The sequence below is a fragment of the Apus apus genome, chromosome 24, assembly GCF_020740795.1.
Source record: "Apus apus isolate bApuApu2 chromosome 24, bApuApu2.pri.cur, whole genome shotgun sequence".
Lineage (NCBI taxonomy): Eukaryota > Metazoa > Chordata > Aves > Apodiformes > Apodidae > Apus > Apus apus.
In genome coordinates this window covers 6171343-6193249 of record NC_067305.1, presented here as the reverse complement: position 1 = coordinate 6193249, position 21907 = coordinate 6171343, and the positions used below count along the sequence as shown (strand labels likewise).

Sequence of the window (21907 nt, the reverse complement as noted above, 5' to 3'; positions counted from 1 at the left end):
CTTGCTGCCTGCTTTCTTGCTGCCTTTAAAATACTTCCCTCCTCTCCTGCCCATGCAGACAGAGGAATTGGTGGTGGAGAACAGGTAGCTTTGCTGGCTAACCTTGGGCTCTGCCTGGTTCCCATGTGCTGTCACAGCTCCTAGTAGTCTGCAGGAGGTGTTTGGAAGAGCTGCCCTCATGCTTCCGGTGAGTGTGTCCCAGAGCCTTATCTGGACCCCTGTGTTGCCCTTCCTGGGGAACTCCTCCCTGGAGGTTTGTGAGAGAGGAGGAGGGGGTTCATGTTGGCATCTCTGGTTCTGGCTCTTCTCTTGCTCTTGTTGCTGCAGCTGCTGACAGAATGAGGACTGCATTTGCTGCCTCCATCCTGCTCCAGGATGTCATCCCTCCCACAGGCATCCTTGTGGAACCACATGCCCACACTGCAGGTTTGGCTGGAGTCTGCTGGAGCCAGGGCAAGGAAGATGCCTGGACAAAGCCAAAACAAACTAGGGAGCAAGGCAAGAGGGATGAGGGAGCTCTCAGGATGAAAAGCAAGGAGGGCTTGAGTCAGGTGCCACCAGGGTCTACTGGCCCTGCTGGAGCAGGGGCAGTGTGGTTTGGTGGCATGTGGGAATGGTCCCCATGGGCTGCTGTGAATCTGCTCTGCACCAGCATAATTTATTTTTCCTGTGGGGACAGAGGATAAGCTGCTTTTGTGGCATTTGGCCCCTCCGTAAAATCTGGCCTGTGTTGCCCTGAGGCTGAGATTGATGTAATGGAATTGGCTCTCAATAATTAGAGCTGTTCTCTGGCTTCACAGTCTGCTCTGCCTTGATAATATCTTCCCCTCTGTATCTCCCAGGCCAGCTGGAGTGGAAAAACTTACTTCCCCTGGGAAAGAAGCTGGGGGAGGAAGAGGAGCTCTATGCCCCTGGCTCCCCACCAGGGTCAGAGGACCCGGTCCAGTGCCTGTCCCCGCACTGTGTGCCGTGGGGAGCTGTGGCTGCTCCCAGGGGCCCTGACGCTGAGTGAGCAGGGTCTGTCGTGACAGGCCAACGCAGCTTCTGGCTGGGGACTGCTGCGACGCGACAGTTGCTAAAACCATCTCTGCTCCGTAAGTGCTGCTGAAAACCCCGCTGGGAGCAGCGGGGAGGGCTGGAGCTTTTCAAGGCTTTCACCTTGGGGTCACTGGTTCAAACTCAGCCTGCAGGCAGGGAGCACCATAAGGGGATGTTATTCCTGATGGATGTGCAAGGGAGGAGGATTTAGGAGAAATTGGTCGGGGGTGTTTTCAGGCTGGTGATTTCAGAGGAGCAGACGTCCTTGTTGTTAGAGCTAATTAGCAGCCTCGGTTCGGTGGGCGTGGGGCTCGAGGCTGCTGGCTGAGCATCCTCGGCTGCTGGGGCTGGGCAGCTGCTCCCAGCTTGCTCCCTGTGGGACACTAACCCACTGTCAAGTGTAAAGACAGAATTTTTGGGCTCTCCAAATCCATTGCACTTCCCCACAGATGCTGAGCTGAACCTTGTGCTCCCCTCCTGCTCTCACAGTGACCAGTTCCTGAAGTGTGCTGCCTTTGCACCCAAAGTGTTTCTCTGGGTGTCAGAAGACACCCTGACATCCTGTCCCATGGACAAGCAGTTTCCCATACCTTCAGCCTGGCTCTGTTTTCAACTACTGGATTTGTCCCTAGATCTCCAAAACAAGTAATTTCATAAGGCATCTTACCAGATTTGGGCTCAAATCTAAATGCATACCAAAATCCGCAAATCTAACACATACCAGCAGGAAAAAAAAAAAAAAAAGTTAAAAAACCTTCCTCGTGACTTTCCCAGTAGCTGCAGACTTGAGGAAACAGCTTCTCTCCTTCCAAACAGGCTGCTTTGCCCTGGCAGAAGAGGCTCAGTACTTGTAAGGAGTGGGTGATGTGAGGCCTCCGAGGATGGTTTAAGTCAGGTTCCTGGCAGAAAAAACCCTCTCTTTGTGTGTGAGAGCTCATGATACAAGAGCAGGAGAGGGACACAGGCAGATGGGCTGAGAACCAGCTCTCCTGGCACTGTTGTCTTTGTAACAGCTTGGCAAAGCCCTGGCTCATTATGGGTGGAGCAACTCGGTGACAGCCGCTGGCCCAAAGAGCTTTTGGCCATGGTGGCTGGAGAGCAGGGCAAGCCTGGAGGGCAGGGGCAGGACCCCATCCATCAGTGCTCAATGCCCTGACCACATTTAGCCTAGGTTTGACATCAACTCCTGCTTGCAGCTGCCAGGGGCTTGGCAAAGCTCTGCTGTCTCACATCTCTCCCCTCTTCCACCTGCCTGTCACTTGGAAGGGCCATAAAACAGCTCTCCTCCTTGATGAGGTGAGAGGGTGCCAATTTTTCACTGGGTGAAGGAGGTTTCCACGCCTGTTTGACTGTCGGTCCATCTCCTTCAGCTTTTCCCACAGGAGAGATCCCTATTGCCTCTGTGGCAGCAGAGGAATTGTATCCGCCACATCCCCCTCCCACTCCACTCCTCCTCATTTTTCAGCACGGCTTTGCTTGAAACAATGGCTCAGCCTGCAAGCTGGGAATGCTTTGCAGCATGGTGGAGCAGGGCCTCCTTCCCAATTCATCACTAATGCAGGAATGCCAAGCCCTTCCTGGCTGCAGCAAGCACGAGATAAAAGCTAAAAGAGGCATCAATAATTAAAAACCACTCAAAGCTGGTAAGTGCAAACAGGAGCCAACACACAGATCGAAGGCAGCACCAGAGATGAGAGGCTGTCAGCTGCTGGGCTGCTCTGAGGGCTCCCACATCTCCCTTGTGGGTGCCCTCCAGCCCTGTGGTGACGAGGGGTCCCTGGCTCAGGGCACTGGGGACAAGAGTCCCCCAGCTCTCCTGGCTCCTGTGTGCGGTTCACCTTGCAGATGCTCTGGGGACATGTGGCTCGAGCAGGTGACAGTCCTGAGAATGGGGTTGTGATGTTTGGTCCCAGGACCGTGGTTCAGGGCACTGGAGAACCTTGGTTTCTAGTACAGCTATTGCTCAGTCTGCCAGTCCCTTCCCTCAGAGATGGGTAGTTTCCCTACCCATCTCTTGTTCATCCTGGGACAGACTCCAGCCAGGATAAGGCCCCGGTTTGTGCCAGCTGCTGGTGTGAATGCCCAGGGAAATTCACATTGTCTGAGGGTGATAGGAACTCTGCTCTGCTGTGTTCAGAGCTCCTCATTCAAGTATGCAAATGAGAAGCTGAAAATGGAACAGTTTGGAAATGTGATGTTTCTTTGCTCCCTGCTTCCACAGACCAGGCAAACCAGTTGATTGCATCCTGGTAAGGAAAATCTGAATCTTCTAAATCTGGCAGCTCTGGTTCTGCCCCCCACTGCCTCACTCCATAATGGCCCTACCAACCCAAAAACTCTCCACGCAAACCCACCACCACCTGGCTGCCAAAAAAGCCCACCCAGTGTTTAAACCTAGTGGACCCCAAACCTACCTGGACTCAAAGAGGCAGGTGTCAGGGAAAAGTCTACAAAGAATGGGGCATCCCCAGCCTCTGCAAAGAGACTGAGTCGTGCTGGGACCCAGCCATGACCCCATCTCACTTTCCCTCCTCTGGGGTCTCCTGCCAGGCCAGCAAATACCCCAGCAAAATGGGACAGACAGTGGCTTTGAGCTGAGAGCAGCTCCTTGGGTGCAAGATGGTTGCACGTGGTGCTTCACCACCCGGCCTGACAGGTGCCTGCATTGGGGAAGGGATGGAGCCAGGCAGAGCTGAGCAGAGCCAGGAGAAGGGGCATCCAGGGGGGCTTCAGAGCAGGGCCCAGAGGAGATGCTGCATGTGCAGGCTTCCCTGCCCCTAGAGTGGGGAGCCCTGGCTGGCACCTCTGGTAAGTGCGGTGGTCTCTGCCCTTGGCTGCTCCCTCTAGAGAGGTGCTGGGTCTGGGAGGCTGCGCCAGGGAGGCCCAGGGGGAGGGAAATGACCCGGCCTGTGGCACGGAGCCGGGGCTGCAGTCCGGGCCAGGGCAGGAGGCCATGCACTCGCGTGCCCCAGGCTGGCGTTGGGGGAGGGAGCTGAAAGGTAAAACCGTCGGGGTAATTCCAGCAGCAGCAACCTGTTTTGCTTGGATCAGGGTTCAAACGGAGCTCCCGAGTGTCCCGAAGCCCAAGCTTGTTTGGTTTCTCTGCTGGTTATAAACAGCAAGGGTTGTTTCCAGCACTTGCCCCTCGATTCTGGCGTGGATTTCAAATGCCTTCGCCCTTTGGGGCTCTTCCAAGCGCTGCTGCTACCAGGAACAAGTGTGTGGCTGCCGCGGGCAGCGGCCGGGCCCCCGGGGGGCTGTGCACCCTGCGGGGCTTTGCTAGATGGTCTCAGACATGTCCCCTGCCCTGCACCTCGTGTCCCTGTGCCTGGAGGGAGGGGGGGGGGGATCAGCTCCCTCTGCTGTTGCATCCAAGGTCTGTGGGTGCAAAGGGTTAACCGTGGTTGTTTTATCCCCAGTCCAAGCAGATGCTGAAGCAAATTAATCTCTGGGTTACAGGCTGTCCTGCTCCAGGGCCCGCGTCAATCATTAATGGAGGGTGATGACAAGGTATGTGAAATCCATCATTCCAGAGCTGCCTGTTCCAGGTTTACCTGTGTCACTCTGAGACAGGAGAGCAGAGAAACTGCCTAAGGAAAACGGCAATTTTTTGCAAGGAGCTTTGAAAAATGCTGCAAAACATCTCAGCCTCGCCTTCCCTTGAAACATGATCTGAAACGTTTCTAGCTTTGGAAAAAACACTTCCCTTACATAAAAATGCCTGCCAGTTCTACCGGGCACCACGGGGAGAGGAAGGGCAGCCTCCGGTGCCCACACCTTGCTCCTGCTCTGGCCGCTGCCTGCATCCAGCGAGCAAATAACGCAATTAATAAAATATTAGGATGAAATGCGAGGCATTAAATATTTAACCTTGTGCGGTGCGCAGGTACAGCTGGTTCCTGCAATATTTAAGGATTGTTCCTCGCTCTCCCCTTTACTACCCACAAACGCGGTGACTTCACTGCAGGGTCGTAGGGGACGAGGAGGGGGCTGCGATCCTCCCCGCTCGGGGAGCACCGAGCCCGGCAGTCTCCCGGGCGGGGGCTGCCCGGTTAACGGCAGATCCGCGGCAGCGGCACAACAGAGCGCCCCGGCCCCTCCAGCCCCGCCGGGGTCGCGGCCCCTCCGGCCTCCACCGCCCCACGTTACTTTGAGTGGCAGCCGCAAGGCCTTATGGGCCTCGTAGTCCGCCCGCCCGCGGCGGGACCGCCGGTTGCCCGGTGAGTCTGAGCCGGCCCCGCCCCGGAGGGACGTTCCCCCCCTCCCGGGCCCCTGGCGGGTAGCGGGTGGGACGGGCGGGCCCGGGCGGCCTCCGCCGCGCGGCACAGAGAACTGCGAACTACAACTCCCAGCGTGCCCCGCGCCGCGGCCGCTCGGGGCTCCTACGCCCCTCTCGCTTCTCATTGGCTTTTCCGGATGTGGCGTCACGAACCCATGTGGGAACGGGGCAGAGTGATTGGCTGGCTCTTGCGTAGCCGCAGCCAATGGCAGGTGCGGACACCGGTGCTGCGCGCTGTGGGGCTGGTTAAGGTGGAGCGGGGTCACCAGGGCCGGTCCCAGGGTCCTGCAGCCTCCCGGGGCTCCCGGTCCGAGGGACTTGCCGGTGACCGGTGCTGCCAGGCTAGGTCGAACCAGACCGGCCCAGCTGTGTGCCAGTGTTCCTGCGCATCGTGAGCCGCAGTTTGTGCTTTCGGTGTCCCCGCGCTGCCCCGCCGGCGTACAGATCTGGGGCCGTGTCCATCCGAAGAGGAATGGGGAGGTGGCTGCGGCCGGCCGCGCTGCCGGGGGGACGGACGGGGATGCTCCGGGGGCACGGGGATGCTCGCTGCCCCGAGGGCTGTCGGCGGGGCTCCGCTCCCGGCTCCGCCCGGCTCGGGGCCCCGGCAGAGCCCCGCGAAGCTGGGAACGCGCGGGTGAAGGGTCCCGCAGAGAGGGAGGAGCCCGGGGAGGAAAAAGGGGCTCCGGCGGGTTCGCGGGGCTGAAGAGGTGGTGTCCACGGACACCCCCCGGCTGGCTCCTTTCGACCGTGGACCAGCGGGACTCCTTCGGTGTCCGGCACGGCCGTGGGAGCGTGGGATCGGGGCAGGGGGACCGCCGCCCCCTCGGGCTGCCGCGGGGCGGGAGTTAGGGTGCTGCCCGGTCCGGGCGGAGCCGCTCCCCCGCCGCCACAGCCCCGTGGGATCCCTCATCCTGCCGGGACTCGCCACCTTAAGCGGACGCGGGCGGACGGGGCGGCGGGGCCGAGTGGCAGCCCCCCCGCCGGGACCGGCGCGGCCCCGCCCCCGGCCCCGCGGGGGGCGAGCGGAGACCCCGCTGCTGGGCCGCCCCCCGCGCCCGCCAGCCTGCCCGACGGCCGCCACCTTTGCCCCGCCTGAGCCGCGCGGCGCCCCCGCCGACCCCCGCCTCCGCCGCGCTTCCGCTGCCGGCGTCGAGGCGAGGAACCCCCGAGGACCCCCGGAGCCTGGCGAGGACAGCGCCCCGGGGGGCGGGGGAGACCGGGCAGGATAGCGGGGGAGCCACGGCAGGGACGCAGTATCTCAGCATGTTCCCGCAGGGACGGCACTCGGTAAGTACCGGGGCTGGCGAAGGCCCGGCGGGCCGGGCTGGGCCAGGGCAGCGCGGCGGAGCCGTAGCCGCCAGCCGGGCCGTCTCTCCCCAGACCCCTCTCCAGCCCGGGCAGCCCTTCAAGTTTTCGGTCCTGGAAATCTGCGACCGCATCAAGGAGGAGTTCCAGTTCCTGCAAGCTCAGTACCACAGGTGAGGGGCGGCGGAACGGGGCTGGAGGGTCGGGAAAGCAGGTGTGGGCGCGGGGGGGGCTGGTTTAGGTGGGGTGGCTTAGGGGGCAGAAGGAGGCGTGGGGGTCTGGCAGAGCTGTGGGCAGAGGTGAGCCCCCGGTGGAGGGGTGTAACTGAGGGCGTGAGGAGAGGGATGTCCAGGCATGGGATGCAGACCAGGGGGTGATTTGGGGCAGAAGATGGAGCTTTCTAGGGGGAGAATGGGAGAGGGGTTTAGGCTGAGGGGTAGCATGAAGCTGTGTATTGGGGCACCAGTTCTTGAGTGGGGGTCCCAAGGTGGAGAGCACCCACGGTTTGTTTCTTCTGGCTGAGCTGGATATAAGGCAATGTGGTGGGGACAGTGTCAGTGCTGTGGGAACAGAGGGGGGGTGAGGGATGGTGCGTGGAGGAGCAGGGCTGTGTGGGCAGGAGGTCAGGTTCCCTAGGGATGGCAACGCCAGTTAGGACACCCCCAGTACCCTGTGAGACAGTGGGGGGAGGCAGAAGATGTGGAAAGTGGGGACTGGGGAACAGGGCAGGAGCTGTGGGTCTGAATGGTAAGAATGATAAACCATGGATCCTCTTTGCAGCCTGAAGCTGGAATGTGAGAAGCTGCTGAGTGAGAAGACAGAGATGCAGAGACATTATGTCATGGTGAGCTACCCCTGCCCTGTCATCCTGCCTCCCCTGAGCATCCCTGGCTGCAACCCTCCTGTGAGGTCCCAGGCTCTGGGGCTCCCCTCAGCTGCTCACCCAAAAGTCCAGTGGCCTTCCCGAGCTGACCCTGCTGGGGGATTCGTGGCGTAGGTCTGGCCTGGGTGGTGGGGCTGGGGGCTGCACAAGTTAGGAAGGAGTTAATTGTTATTCTTAGCAACAGCTGACTCTTCTGCTGATGTCTGTGCCACTCGGTACTGCTTGAGCCCAGGAATCCTGTCATAGGTTTTGTCTCTTTTATTTTCTTTGTTTCCATTTTCTTTTTGGCCTTTTAAGAGATCTCCCCAGGCCAGGACCAATGGGGATGCAGGGGGCAATGGGGCTGACTTACTCTGGCTCAAACTGATGTAGAAACTGCAATACAATCATCAGAGGTTTTAAACAGTCTCCACTGTGGCAGCTACCTACTTTGTCCCAGACTCGTGGCCCATGGTGTGCTGAGCAGCTGTTTCTCATGGGCTGGGGGCACAGGAACCCTCCTCAGCAGTGGAGGAGGTGGGCTGCAGGGAGCAGGGCTGGCTGGCTGCCGACCCCTGGGCTGGGAATGGGCCAGTTGCTGTGGGCAGCTCCTAACTAGGCTGTGCTGTGATTTTGCTCTCAGTACTATGAGATGTCCTACGGGCTGAACATTGAAATGCACAAGCAGGTAAGTGAGGTGGGGCCCAGACCAGCAGCAGGGTTGGTGGGGAAGAGGCTGAGAATGGAGACTATGTTGGAAAACTATCTCTCTTGCCCCTGTGGTGCTCTAATGGCACAGGAGACATAGCAGAGCTCTGGGGTCCTAATGTGCAAAGGGGCTGTCAGGTCACAGCTTTTGAGTTCTGGTGGGTGCCTTGGGACTGGCCTCCTCCCTGCCACCCCAAAGCACCTCTCGGAGCCTGGCCATGAGCCATGCACACATACCTCTGTACCTCCAGCAGCAGTTCCCTGGGGTCACAGACACAGGAGAGAGTGTGGAGGCAACAGCCAGAGCTGGAGCCCAGAGGCAAATATATTGTCTCTCTTTTCTTTTCTCTCTCTTTTTTTTTTTTTAATCCTCTTTTCCTTTCCTGAAGCCAGAGGAGTATTTTCACCCTTCCTTGGTTCCCCTTTTGTTCCAGTGTTAATTTGCTTTCCCTCTTCAGATTTATCAATCTAGTCATCACAGGCTCTCTGCCAGGGAAATTAGTTTGGACCAATGCCTGACAAAGTGGCAAGTCAACTGCCATATTCCTCCAGCTGGCTCAGCCCCTCCGAGTTTGCTCCTTTTGTTAACAGGGAGAGCTGTAGAGCCTGGGAGCACATTTCTCCGTCCCCACATGCTCTGAACTCTGATGGGACTGGGACACAGGGATGACCTGAGCCACGTGAGGTGACAGAGATGATGGCCAAGTGGCTGGGGAGAGGGACCCCCTGTCCCACCCAGGTCTGGCTTCTGGCCCTGTGTGGGCAGGAGGGGTCTGGAGGAAGGGGGTGGCCTTGGGGTCCCCCACGATGTCAGGGCAGTGGCTGAAGCAGCAACCGGGACCTGTGGGTGCTGCTGGGGTGCAGGCAGCCCTGGAGCACGGTAGGTAGATGTTCCTTTTGTTCTTGGCTGGCTTTGTGCGTGGTTTGACCTCTCTGCGATGCTGTCAGGGATTGTTGGAAACCTGAGATGAGAAAACACTTCAGAGCAGCCAATCCCTCCACCAGTGCCAGGGCGGATTTGCAGCGGGTGGGGAGGATCAAGTTTTCCCAGGGAAATGCAGGTTTTCTTTTGGAGAGGCCGGGCTGGAAGCCACAGGGAAGGTGAGGACGTGGCTGGGATGTGGGTCTGTCTGTAACCACAGGCTGAGGAGAGGACGTGCCAGGTCCTCTGCGTTTTCTCACTGCCGCTTGCCAGGCAAGGGACAGGAATGGGGGGCTCTGTGCATCAGGGAGAGCTGCAAGCTGGCCCAGGGCTTTGGCAGGGAGGGGAGGGGGGATCCCTGCTCTGGATGGGGCAGGTGCCACCATCGGTGCCTTGCAGGGCTTTGCTGACACCATGAAGAGAGGGCTGAATTTGTGTGTGTGAATTTGTGTCCCCCTCGGTTGTCTCCTAGCTCCGAGTGGCTGCCTGAGGGGAAGGGGGGCAGTGAGCAGGCACTGGTGGCCAGCTGCCAGCACTGGTGGCCCAGCTCTCCTCCCTCCCTGCCAGCCTGCCCACGGGCTGCCAGAGCACCAGCCCACAAAGCAAGGATGGGTTTGGGCTGAGCAAAGCCAGCTGGGCTGTGAAGGGACTGACAGCTTGGCTTGGCCTGAATCCAGGGAGGGATTTAGGAGTCGGGTTTCCTCCCATGTGCTTGGGGGACCTGACAGCCTGGGAGGGTCCCACAGCCCTGGGCAGGGTCCTCCCTTGGTAGCAGCTTGGGAAATCCCAGCAGGGATGCAGAGACAGCAGGAGGATTTACACTGAGCGGGTGGGGAGGTTCAAGTCCTCCACAGAGGCTTCATGTGTCTGCAGGATGCTTGGCTGCTCTCACCGCTGGAGAGGACGGGGCTTGGAGCCCTCCCATCTGTGGTGATACCTGCTTCCTCTTTCAGGCAGAGATTGTCAAGAGGCTGAGTGCTGTCTGCACCCAGATGATACCCTTTCTGACTCAGGAGGTAAGGGGGAAACAGGGGATGTGCACCAGACTGCTCGGGTTTCTCTTGAGGCCTTTGAGAAGAGGGGAACCTGAGTCCAGCCTGAACAGTGGGAGGTTTGGGACAGGGAGGCCTCTGTGCCTGGGGTGGAGGGATGGGAGAGCAGGCTGAGGTGATGCTGGGCCATGAAGTCCCTCCAGCCAGGAGCACAGGGTCACCTTCCCATGCGCTTCCTTCCCAGCACCAGCAGCAGGTCCTGCAGGCTGTGGAGCGGGCCAAACAGGTGACCATGGGGGAGCTGAACAGCATCGTTGGGGTGAGTCTCCTGCCTGGCTGTGGTGAAGGCTCTTTTGCACTCCGGGGTTCAGACCGTGCAGTGCAGTGATGGGGGAAGCCAGAAAGGTCAGGGTGGGTCCCCTGTGGTGAGAGGGTTTGCCACTGTGTCCTCAAGGTGGTGGATGGCCTCTGCAGCCCTCCCTGGACCCACCACCCTGAGCTGAGCAGGGCAGAGCCATGGCTTAGGCTCCTCTGCCGTGTGCTGGGATCATGTCCATGGGAAGGTTCTCAAGGTGGGTGGGAGGGGTCTGTGGTGTGCCCCCCGGCTTGTGCAGCCCCCACAGCCCTGCTCCCCTCCTCCACGCCTGGAGTCTCATCCCATTGCGCTTTGCATCGCAGCTCATGCGGGAGGCTGAGGATGCTGGGCATGGCTGCACGTCTTCTCCACATTGAGGACCATTTGCTCTTTCTCTTTCAGCAGCAGCAGCTGCAGCACCTCTCCCACCACGCATCCCCCATCCCACTGACACCCCACCCCTCCAGCATGCAGCCTTCCAGCCTGAGTGGGGGCAGCACCTCAGGGCTCCTGGCCCTCTCAGGGGCACTGGTGGCACAGTCTCAGTTGGCTGTCAAGGAGGACAGAGTGGCCCAGGATGGGGAGCACAGAGGTAAGGGGATGAAGCACAGCTGGATTAACCCTTCAGAGGCTGATCAAATCAGGGGTCCCAAAGGGGCAGCACTGGGAGGGATCCTGCTGCCTACTCTGCCTGTTTCCCAAGGCCCCTCAATGCCTGGCAGTTGCTCCCTTGGGCCAAGGGGAGTGGCAAGCACTTTGAATGACAGATCCAGCTAATTAAATACTCGCAGCCCCAAGGGCTGGCTCTATTTCTGACCCAGGGAAGAGCTGCTGTGCAGTGATGGCACTGGGGAGGCAGCTGTGTGTGCCCCCAGATGCTGGCTGCTGGGTTCTGGGCCCCTATGTGTGCAGACATGGGTCTTCCTGCACCCTGCATATGCCCAGCATGTGAGGGTCCCCCCTCCACAGAGCATCTGGGAGGGTACAAGATGCCACAGAGAAACCTTCTTTTTGCAGCAAGGTTTTCACCAGGTAAAGATCTGATGTCCGAAGCTGAGACTTTAAAGGAAAGTAGTATTACAAGTCCCTGGTAGAAGCTCTGGGAGCAATGGGTCTGTGGCAAGGCATTGAGAAAGTAGAGTCTTACTGTGTGTGTGTGATGCCTTGTAAACAGCAGTAATTCCTCATCCTATGGGTGCCTCCTCCTATCAGGATCACAAAGTGCTTTACAAACATCATCAATATTTAATCATCATTAAATCAGTGCTCTGAATGCTACTGGCAGGCCTGAGCCAAATTAATAACAGCAACCAGCTTTGTTGGTGGCTTGTTGCTATCAAGGTGCTGCACCAAGGAGAAGCTGCTCTGAGCTCAAGTCACTTTCTGCAGGGCACAGGCAAGGGGTGTTTGCTGGCAGGATGATGGAGATGCAGGCAGAGGGCTCTGGGCAGCTCGGTGGGCAAGGAACAGGCAGCGAGAGCCAGCAGCCCGAGTGATGCTTCTCTGCAAACTCCTCTGGGGATGGTGCAGGCTGCTCTTGACCACCCCAATTCTGGGCCTGGAAATGCTGCTGGGACAGGACTCAGAAGTAACAGTGGAGGGGTTTGTTGCATTTTCCTAATAATCTGGTTTTGCTTGTAAGATTTTGAGGTGGTGAAAAGTGCAGCAGGAAACTGTCCATGTCTGCTTTGTGGCTCTGTACGCAGGTGTCTGTGGTTTTGGTTCTGTCAGTGTTTCTTTAAGGATGGCCTTCCCCAAGGAGAAAAACAAACTCCAGAAAGAGGATAAGAGCAGGCTGTGCTGTTCCTGCCTTAACCCTTAGGGACCCAGGTGCTCCTGGCAGATCCAGACATGCACATCCCAGAGCTGCTCCTTGGCAGGGACATCCAGCCATGGCAGCAGGCACAAAGGCACCCAGAATAATTCCTTAAAAAAAACCAAACAAACAAACAAACAAAAAAAAAACAACAACAAAAAAAATGCAGTGAAATGCTACATATGGCTTGGGTTAATCCCTGGTACTCTGCCATGGTTAGCTGGAGCTGGTGTGGATCAGGCTGAGCCAGGGCTGAAGTGCTGATGGCAGGCACCCGGTTCCTCTCCCTCCCCTTTCCCTGCCTTCCTGCTGACTTAGCCTCGGAGCAGCAGACCACATGGAGGGTCCTTCATCTCCTTATAATTGCCTCCTTTTGCCAGTGGAGACTGAGACAAACTTGTTCTCTCCAGATGTGATTGTTAGGAGTGAAAATCAGCCAGGGAGGGCTACTAGACCCCAGCCCACAACCCCACGCTTTGGCTTGTAGCAAATGCCAGGCATGTCTTTCCTGAGCCCAGAGGGGTCGACCTGTTTTCTGAGGAGAGCTTTTTTAGCATGGCTTCCTAAGGAAATAGTGTGATTCAGGAGGTCTCAGCTGGCTGGCCTTATTGTCTTTTTTTCAGCCGCTGTCCTGCTGATTCCTCCCATGTTGCCCCTCTTCTCCCTGCCCGGGTACTTGAGGTGCAGCTTTCTCATTAACAGCCTCTCCCTCTCCTCCCCTCTGCCTCGCTGACTCGGACTCCCGATGCTGTCTGGCTGCTGCCTGTGCTGCAGAGCACACCCCAAGCCAGGTAAGTGGTGCCAGTGGCCCTGGCTGGCCATGATGCCAGGCAAGTGGACCAGTGTCCCCTCCACAGGGCCCTGCCAGCATCTCCAGCCTGCTCCAGGCAGGAGGCTCCTGGGAAGGGTCTGGGAGCCCGGGGCAGGGTGGGCCTGGGCTTGGGGCAGTTCCGAGCTGGGCTGGCAGCACTGGCTGGCACAGGGGCTCTGTCTTCTGCAGGCACTGCAGCTGCCTCCCTTGGCAAGCCTCACAGTAGGATTTCCAGGAATGTTTTGTTTCCTGACCTTTTCAAAGCAAACAGCTCGGAGGTAGCTGAGCTGCCCTCTATCTGGTGGCCCTGCAGCACAAGGAAGGCAGCCACAGGCACTGGGGTTTGGTTTGTACTGGGGCTGGGAGGCAGCTCCGCAGGCAGAGCAGGTCCCTGCTGTTCCCTTGTGCACCACAGCCCAGGCACCTGCTCCCATAGGCAGCACAGGGATCCTCGTGAGGCTGTGCCAGGTCTCTGGATTTGAGGAATTCTGGGGTAATACCTTTCCCTACAGAACAGAGCCATGTCTGAACACCATGGCGCTGCAGGCTGAGAGCAGCCAAGTAGCAAATATGTGTATGTAGGGATGTGGGAAAGTCAAGAATATCTGAGCTGAGAATGTAAGACAGAGGCTCCTTGTAGCCCCCGTTCCCTTTGCTTTAGGTGGGCTGTGTTTGCATCTCAGAGTTTTGTAGCTGAAGGTTCTAGGCCACCGCAATTCAGAATCTTTGCAAGGATCTAAAGGTCAAGGGCTGCTCCTGAAATAACCATCTCTGTCCTTTTCAAGGAATTTCAGTTTAAGAAACACTGAACAGGTCTTACCTAAGCTCGGTGCAGTCAGCCCCTTTGCAACCCTTGGCTGCACCCTCCCTTTTAAGATACCCCCCAGCCTGTCACAAGTCCCAGGCTGTGACTCCCTTCCCAGTCTCAGTGGCTGCAGGAAGCCAAAGCTCCAGCCCCTGGTACAGGCAGGGGAAGGAAGGGTTAACAAGTCCCTCCATTGCTGAGCAATTGGCATTGATCTTTGTAGGCTTGCAGCAGGTGGGAAAGGAGGAGGGAGGGATGGATGGTCGCTGTGTTGTGCAGGATGGATCACCCCTGTGATCCCATATCTACCCAGTACCTCCTCCAGAGATCACCCAGGGGACAGGGAGCAGCCTTTTTGCTCCGTGGTTGTATGTGCTGAGGCTTTTTATCCTACTATGCTGGAAACAATCTACCGCATGGGAGCTCTGCGGTGGGGTGTTTTTTCCCCAGTCCCCAGCACAAACAGTCCTGGGAAGATCTGTGAGCCCCAGAAACTGGCCCGGCCCTAGAACCCGGCTGCTCTGGGAGGAAGGGCAGACTCTCTCCGGAGACGCGCTCAGCCTGGCGTTGCTCTGGCTTTCAGGAGAGCCGGCGGGCTGCGGGGGGTCAGGCACCTTAATTGCCTTATCACCCTCCGAACAGGGACCGTGGGGGGCGAGAGGGGATGTGGGACACCCCTGCGGCTGCTGGAAGGGGCATCGTCCTGATCTGCCCCCTCTTGCTCCCAGCCCGCCCGCTCCTGCGGCGGCAGGGTTAAAGTGAAGTAAACACGTCTCCGATGGGGATTTTCCACTCCGCCATGCCCTGTTATCCTCCAGAGGGGCGGATCTGCTCTCCAGGGCGCTGGGGGTGCTGCCTCGCTCTGCTCTGGCTCAGCTCCTGTCTTCGCAGCCCTGTGCCGGCTGGGCCAGGGCACGGCCGCGGCTCCTGGTCCTGCTCAGCGCTCTCCCAGCAGGGCTCGTCTGCCGGCTGCGGCTTTTGCCCCCCCTGCCTTGTTGACTGCCCCTCTGCTCTGCCAGGGAAGGGGTGCCTGTGGCTTGGGGTTTTGGGCAGGGCTTTGTTCTCTCCCTCTTCCCCAGCCTTGCTTAAAGCACCAGACTAACCTCTATCTCTGCCCCCGAATACGTTTTGGTCTTGGAGAACGCTTGGCCATGGGTGCGTGGGATGCCAGTAAGGGGATGGCAGAGGTATCTGTGCAGAGGGGGGAGCAGTGCCTCCCTCCTAAACCCTGACACCAGCTTTGTGGGGAAGGGGAGTCCTGCCCCAAACTGGCTGTGGTTGCACAGATAGCTCCTGGATGCTGGACACCAGCAGGACACAGCCAGCAGCTCCGGGGGTCTCTTCCAGAGGGGGTTGTGCTGGCAGGGCGTTGTGGGCTGTCTGCTCACCGTCCCTTCACTCCTGCCTCTCCCCCTCTCTGGCTCAGAGTGTTTCTGCAACCCCTCCCGAGAGCCTGCAGGACGAGGAGAAGATGGGGCTGAAGCAGAAGCAGGAGGAGAAGGACCTGCCTGGGCGCTACGTGAGTGCACCTGGCTGTTGGAGAGGGGCTGGGGCCCCTGGGTGCGGCTGGAGCTCCTTGCCAGTTGGGGTGCTGAGGGCTGTTATCCTATGAAGTGGAAGAAAATTACGAGCCCTGGGGAGAGCCTGCAACAAGAGCGTTGTCACTGCCCACAGAGTGTGGTGTTGGTCCAGAAGTGATGTGGAAGAGAAGATGGGGTCTCATGTGGCAGAGCCCAGAGCTTGGTCCAGCCTCTCCCATTCCCAACTGAACCTTTCTGGGTTTCTTCCCCCTTGCAGGATAGTGATGAGGACAAGAGTGACTGCAACCTTGTGGTGGATGAGGTAAGCCCTTAATGGCATGCTGAAGCCTTACCAGGTACCCTGCTCAAGCTGTAGTTGCCAGGTTTAGGACTTTGGGGCTTGTTAGACTCCAGGTCATCGCTGCTGGGCAGGAGTGGCCAGCCAGGACATGAGCCAGCCCTGCTTGGATGTGTTTGTGCCAGCCAAGGCCAATCTGATTGCAGTGCTCCAGGCTGAAGGTTGTGCCAGCCAGGGCTCAGCTTTGCCAGCTGGAGACTTGGCTCTGCTTCACAATCCTGTTTCATCCCCTCTCCTGCAGCATCCCATGTGGGGAGGCTGATAAACTGGGATGAGAGCCCAGGGATCCAGGCTTTCTGCTGCAGCTAAGGCAGGCAGAGGTGGCTGGAGCAGGCAGCAGAGCTCGCAGCATGCCCCTGAGTGTCACCAGACCCCTCTCAGGGTCTTGTGCTGGCCATGGAGCAGCTGGGACTTCACACCCTGAGCCTGTGTCAGGGTGTCAGTGTGAGGGGCACACTGAATCTCAGCCTCTTGCAACCAAACTGCCAGGTACTTCTGTTACAACCTTCCCTGACCACCAAGGTGGATACAACAGTGCTTTATCCCAGCCCAGCTATTCTTGGCAGAGATGATGTTTCTGGGGACATCCCTTTTCCTCCCTTGGAAGACTTGGGGAAGGGACAAGACACATGATTTTTTTTTTTTTTTTTTTTTTCCTCTCCTGCCATTTCCCAAGAAAATACAAGCCCTGGAAGGAACATCAGCAGGGATTTCTGCAGAAAACGACACTTATAAAAACTGCTCATTGATGTAATTATGGTGATAAAAATCACAGCCCTAATTGAGTGGTTATAGTGCAAGAGATGATGCTGGCCTTGCCTCTGAAATACTATTGAGGCACTGCCAAGTGGCACTTTCTCTGTTCCTTGGGTGTGCTGGTCACTATCCCTTCTTGTGAAGGCATCTGTGGCCACCAGTGTCCTCTGCATCTGCTGTCACCTCTAATTTTGTTCAGAGAGGAAAATCATGAGGTTCCTCATCCAGAGGACTGTGGAGCAGAGCTGAGGCCTGTAAGCAAAATCTCTTCATTATTCTACTCGGGCAGACATGGGACAGTGACTTGCTGGATGAGTAGCTCTCCCTGCAGGCAGGGGGGAGCAGATTGGGGCTTGCTGGTCCCTACTGGGCTCCAGGCGTAGGGACATCTCCCTGGGGCCTGTCATTCTTACCCTTCTGCACAGAGGGACTGGGGTTCCCATTCCCCAGAGACCTCTTTTTTTTCCCCAGGACCCTCCCTCGGAGCCAGGCAGCCCCGGCCACGCAGCCAGCAGCCAGCTCCTGCCAGCCGGCCGGGAGATGCCGGAGAGCCCTGCCTCCATCGCCTCCAGCCGGAGCACGACTCCCCTCAAGGCAAAGGACCAGAGTCTGGTAGGGAGATGGGGGCAGCCCTGGCCATGGGTGGGCAGCGGGGCTGGGGATATGGCCCCGAGTTTCTCTGCGGCCTGTCTGTGCAGCCTGAAGGTGAGTGAGGAGATGTCAGTGCTTAGGGTTGGGTTCCCAGCGCTGGGAGCAGAGGTCCATGCCCTGGGAGAGAAGCTAATCATCTGCCAGGCAGAGGCCTGGCTCTGCAGGTATTTTCCATCTGGCTGCCTGCAGGATTCCCCAGAGCTGCTCATAGCAATTGATTTTTCTTTTCCCCCCCCCCCAAGCCTCCCCCCTTCCTCCTTGCCAAGCACCAGCCCAATGCTTAGATTGAAACATCAATGTGCGGGAAGGGGGAGGGATATTTCTGCCACTCCTCATTCCTCCCAGCCACTGCAGGGACCCAGGCGACGCATCCCACCATCCCGGGGTCAGGAGCCAGCTGGGGGCCGCAGGGAGCAGGAGCAGCGGCTCCCGGCACAATCGGATTAGAGCAGACAAAGCGCCCCGAGCAATCTGCCAGCGCAGCATGGAGCTTTTCTCTGTTATTAATTTTTTTTTTCCTTTGCTGGTGTCGACAAAATCCCCAGGCGGAAGAGGGGAAGAAATAGGAGAGGCAAGAAAAAAAGAAAGGAATTAAATAGCTGTGGGGATCGAAGAGGCTGGTTCATCCCAAGTGTCCTCCTGGTCCTGCTTGGTGCAGGGTGGGGCTGGGGGTGCCCCTGTCACAAGAGGGGTTTCACAGGAGGGAGCAGCAGATCCCTCTGTGATGTTCCCGGGGCCTCATGCCAGGCGCAGGATGCCTGCTGTAGGGGTGCAGGATTGCAGCAGTTTGGGGTGATGTGTGGCTCTTGCTGTGTGTTCATGCCTGGGGAGGGAAGTGGAGACACGGGGCTGCTTCCAGGTGGGAAGGGCACAAGAGGCAAAGTAGGGAACGGGCAGGGCTGGGGCCCAGGACCCCGAGTGCCCATCTGGGAGTCGTGCCTCTGGGAGTCGTGCCTCTTGGTGCCCTGTCCTGCCTGGGTGGTCCGGGGCTGCTGCCATCCTTGTGGGGCTGCCACCCCCCCTGAGGCTGCTCTTCCGTCTGCCGCATAGACCGACCCTCCAGCCAGCAGTCCCCCTGCCCATCCCACCGCTGCGTCGCCACCCTACGACTCCCTCGTCCCCGGCACCGGGCCCAGCTCGGCTGCCCTGCTCCGGCAGCCCCCGGCAAAGGCACCGCCCACCGACACCATCGGTGAGTGCTCTGGGACAGTGGGGGTCGTGCTCTGCTGCGGAGGCACCAGGGCTGGGGTGCGGAGAGCAGTCGGTAGTGGCTGCTGTGGTGGTTGATGGTGAACTGGTCGTGCCCCCTTTTCCTGCCTCAGTTTCCTTGAAGACATTTAGGGAAGCCTTGGGACAAGGTCTCTGAAACAGCTTGGCTGCTCTCTAGCCAAAGGGACCAGAAGGTGATTGGAGGAGGATGGCCCAAGGGAGAAATATAGCCAGGACTGGGGACGTTAAACCCTTGTCTGGCTAGAAAATTACAGCGGTTTAGCAAAAATTGAATTGGAATTGATTTCAATAAACCATTGAAACCCTGGAGGTAGAGCCACTTAGCCATCAACTGCAATTTGGCCTGGCCAAGACTGCAAAGGCGTTGGCAGTGGAGATGAGGGTTGCTGTGGGATAGCGGCTGGTTTGTGTTGCATCCTTTGAAGGGAGGAATGGAGCCATTTGATCTGTGCTGGAGCTGCAGCCCAGCTTCCAGACTGATGGGACTCAGGGGCTGCCCCTCACCCAATCCATAACCTGCCTTCCCTCCTCCTGCTCTTCTGGCTCATGGCCCCAGAGGTGCATCTTGCTGATGGCTTCTGCCAGATGCTGTTTTCCCTCAGGTGATGCTCGCTCACACCTGCTGGCCAGGACTGCTGAGCAGGTCTCTCCTCGTGCAGCTCTCCGCAGCCCTCTGAGTGTGTCCAGCCTCTACTCATCTTCCTTTGGAATGGTGCCTCATGCCGCCCTCAGCAGGGAGCTCCCAGCCCCCAGCACGTACCTGGGCATCCACCTCTTGCCGCAGGTCAGCAGTGCCGTGCTGTATGGCCAGTCCCCGATGGTGAGTGGCCAAGGGACAGGCCCCGTCTGCTGGCACATGTGGGCTCTGCTGACTGTCCCCTGCTGTCCTAGACATGCACAAGCCCTGATGTGCAGTGTCTGCACTGAGATCAAGCTGGGGAGCTGCAGCTGGGGGAAGGACTCCCTTCTGGAGTGTCTGGGTTGTGGGGCCAGTAGAGGTTGCAGTGCTCTCTGAGAACCGCTCCCTGGTCCGACTGGGGTGCAGCTGGGTCTGGCCTGTTTTGGTCTTTGTCATGTGCATGTGGAGGAAGCAGCAAGCAGGGACCTTGCACAGAGCTGGGCTGGCCCCATCCCAGGGTGTGCAGGAAAGGCATAAGCCCAGCTCTTATGTTCCCCTCCCGGGGTTTGGGACTTCACTCATCATGTGTCCTTTGCTTTGTGCAGGTGGCTTTTGAGTCACACCCTCACCTGAGGGCTTCCACCATCTCATCCTCACTCTCCACTGTCCCTGGAGGGAAACCGTGAGTGTGGCAGCAGGCAGGGGCATCAAGGGGCCAAGCTGGGCAGCACAGGGTGGGCGTGGGGGGGGGGGTGGGCGTGTCTTCTGCCCTGAAGCTTATTTTTACACCCAGTAGGTGTAGGGCAGGGCCTGGCTGGAGTTTCTCTCCAGTTCTGAGTCCAACTCAGTTTTGTTCTGGCAGCTGATGGTAGCAAGGAGCCAATTAATTCTGTCCCTCATTAGCCAGAGTGTTCCAGACATCTTCCACCTGGCTTGATAATGGCTAATGGGAAAGGTTGAATCCAGCACTCGGGCATCACACAGGGATTGTTCCTCTCTTCTTCCAGTGCCTACTCCTTCCATGTCAGTGCCGATGGGCAGATGCAGCCGGTGCCTTTCCCACCCGACGCCCTCATCGGCTCCGGCATCCCCCGCCACGCGCGGCAGCTCCACACCCTGACCCACGGCGAGGTGGTCTGCGCTGTCACCATCAGCAACTCCACACGACATGTCTACACTGGGGGCAAGGGCTGTGTGAAGGTGTGGGACGTGGGGCAGCCGGGCACCAAGACGGCCGTGGCTCAGCTGGACTGCTTGGTAAGGAGGAAGAACTGAAAGGCAATTTGTGGGGGCTGGGAAGGGGAATGTGCCCCTGTTACAATGGAGGGCAACAGAGGGTGCTTTCACGTCTGTGATAAGGAGATCTATCTCCCACAACTCCATGCACTGATCAGCTCCTCCTTCCCTCAACTGTTCCCTGTAATCAATTCAGAACCGCGACAACTACATCCGCTCCTGCAAGCTGCTGCCCGATGGCCGCAGCCTGATTGTGGGGGGCGAGGCCAGCACCCTCTCCATCTGGGACCTGGCAGCCCCCACGCCCCGCATCAAGGCTGAGCTCACCTCCTCTGCCCCTGCCTGCTATGCCCTGGCCATCAGCCCCGATGCCAAAGTCTGCTTTTCCTGCTGCAGCGATGGCAACATCGTGGTGTGGGACCTGCAGAACCAGACCTTGGTCAGGTGAGTGTGGGCAGGCAGGACCATGGAGAGGATGCTGGCTCTGAGGGACCTGACAGCTGTGCCCTCGCCCTCTCCATCCCCTCTTTCCCAGGCAGTTTCAAGGACACACGGATGGTGCCAGCTGCATCGACATTTCTAACTATGGCACCAAGCTGTGGACAGGAGGGCTGGACAACACGGTGCGGTGCTGGGACCTGCGGGAGGGGCGTCAGCTGCAGCAGCATGACTTCAGCTCCCAGGTAGGGGCTGAAGCACAGCAGGGCCAGCTGGGTCCTGCTGGGCCACTGCTTGACCCTGTTTGTCCCCTAGATCTTCTCCCTGGGGTACTGCCCAACAGGAGAGTGGCTGGCGGTGGGCATGGAGAGCAGCAATGTGGAGATCCTGCATGTCACCAAGCCAGACAAGTACCAGCTGCACCTCCACGAGAGCTGTGTCCTCTCCCTCAAGTTTGCCTCCTGTGGTAGGGACCAGCCCTGCTTGTGCTTGGGCTGCGTCCAGCCCAGGCAGGTCCTTTTGGCTCCCCCATGCTCAGCCTCCTGAGCCGAGTCCTTGGATATTGACGCAGTTTGTCTCTTGCCCCAGGGAAGTGGTTTGTGAGCACGGGGAAGGACAACCTGCTGAACGCCTGGCGGACGCCCTATGGAGCCAGCATCTTCCAGGTATGGGACCAGCATCTGTCCAGGGGACGAGGAGGGGCTTCAGTCCCAGTGCTGCCCTCATTTCCCTCTTTCTCATGTTTAGTCTAAAGAGTCCTCATCAGTGCTGAGTTGTGACATCTCTGTCAATGACAAATTCATTGTTACGGGCTCTGGCGACAAGAAGGCCACAGTGTACGAGGTGGTCTACTGAGACCCTGTCTGCCACTGTCTCTTGTCTGAGAGGGACAGGCCTGGCCCAAAGCCACAGGGGCTGCTGGCTCTTCTCCCCCTCCTCCTCCTTTTGTTTCAGCCACCAAACCAAGGCCCGGGCCAGGTGTCCCCTTAAGCTGGGCAGGGGCTCGTCTGGGCATCCTGGGGCCTGTGTGTCCATCAGGACTGGAGCCAGGGTGAGGCTATGAGCAACTGAGACAATGTTGCTCCTGAAGCGCTGCTACTGATTTAATGGCACCTAGTTTCTGTTGCAGAAACACCTATCAATTATCAGAAAATAACTGTATTTAACTGTGTTTTCAATCCCTTACTAATAAAATGAACAAAAGTG

General features: G+C 58.4%; 1 protein-coding gene across 21 annotated transcripts; it reads left to right on the top strand.

Moving 5' to 3' along the window:
* Positions 1-5632: 5632 nt before the first annotated feature.
* Positions 5633-21904, top strand: TLE2 (TLE family member 2, transcriptional corepressor). Of its 21 annotated transcripts, none has more exons than XR_007891601.1 (20): positions 5651-6604; positions 6698-6795; positions 7403-7466; positions 8128-8172; positions 10068-10130; positions 10351-10425; positions 10864-11053; positions 12980-13068; positions 15320-15412; positions 15691-15735; positions 16999-17139; positions 18229-18370; positions 19011-19228; positions 19633-19709; positions 20035-20284; positions 20460-20707; positions 20803-20946; positions 21017-21167; positions 21290-21366; positions 21449-21544. XR_007891601.1 is itself a non-coding variant. In XM_051639930.1 (20 exons), exons 1-20 carry the CDS (start codon positions 6581-6583, stop codon positions 21554-21556), a joined length of 2343 nt encoding a protein of 780 aa, XP_051495890.1. In that variant the 5' UTR covers positions 5653-6580; the 3' UTR covers positions 21557-21904. The 21 variants fall into 21 exon arrangements, 20 of the variants coding, with proteins under 20 accessions (XP_051495906.1, XP_051495905.1, XP_051495908.1 ...); XM_051639930.1 differs by having other exon boundaries at positions 5653-6604; positions 10867-11053; positions 20799-20946; positions 21449-21904; XM_051639931.1 differs by having other exon boundaries at positions 5653-6604; positions 19011-19192; positions 20799-20946; positions 21449-21904.
* Positions 21905-21907: the final 3 nt, after the last annotated feature.

Bases quoted from the DNA above. Each gene is read 5' to 3' on its own strand.
- TLE2 (XM_051639929.1), top strand. From the start codon at position 6,581: ATGTTCCCGCAGGGACGGCACTCG. The intron at 6,605-6,697 runs GTAAGTACCGGG...GTCTCTCCCCAG, and splicing joins TCCCGCAGGGACGGCACTCG to ACCCCTCTCCAGCCCGGGCA. The intron at 6,796-7,402 runs GTGAGGGGCGGC...TCCTCTTTGCAG, and splicing joins CTGCAAGCTCAGTACCACAG to CCTGAAGCTGGAATGTGAGA.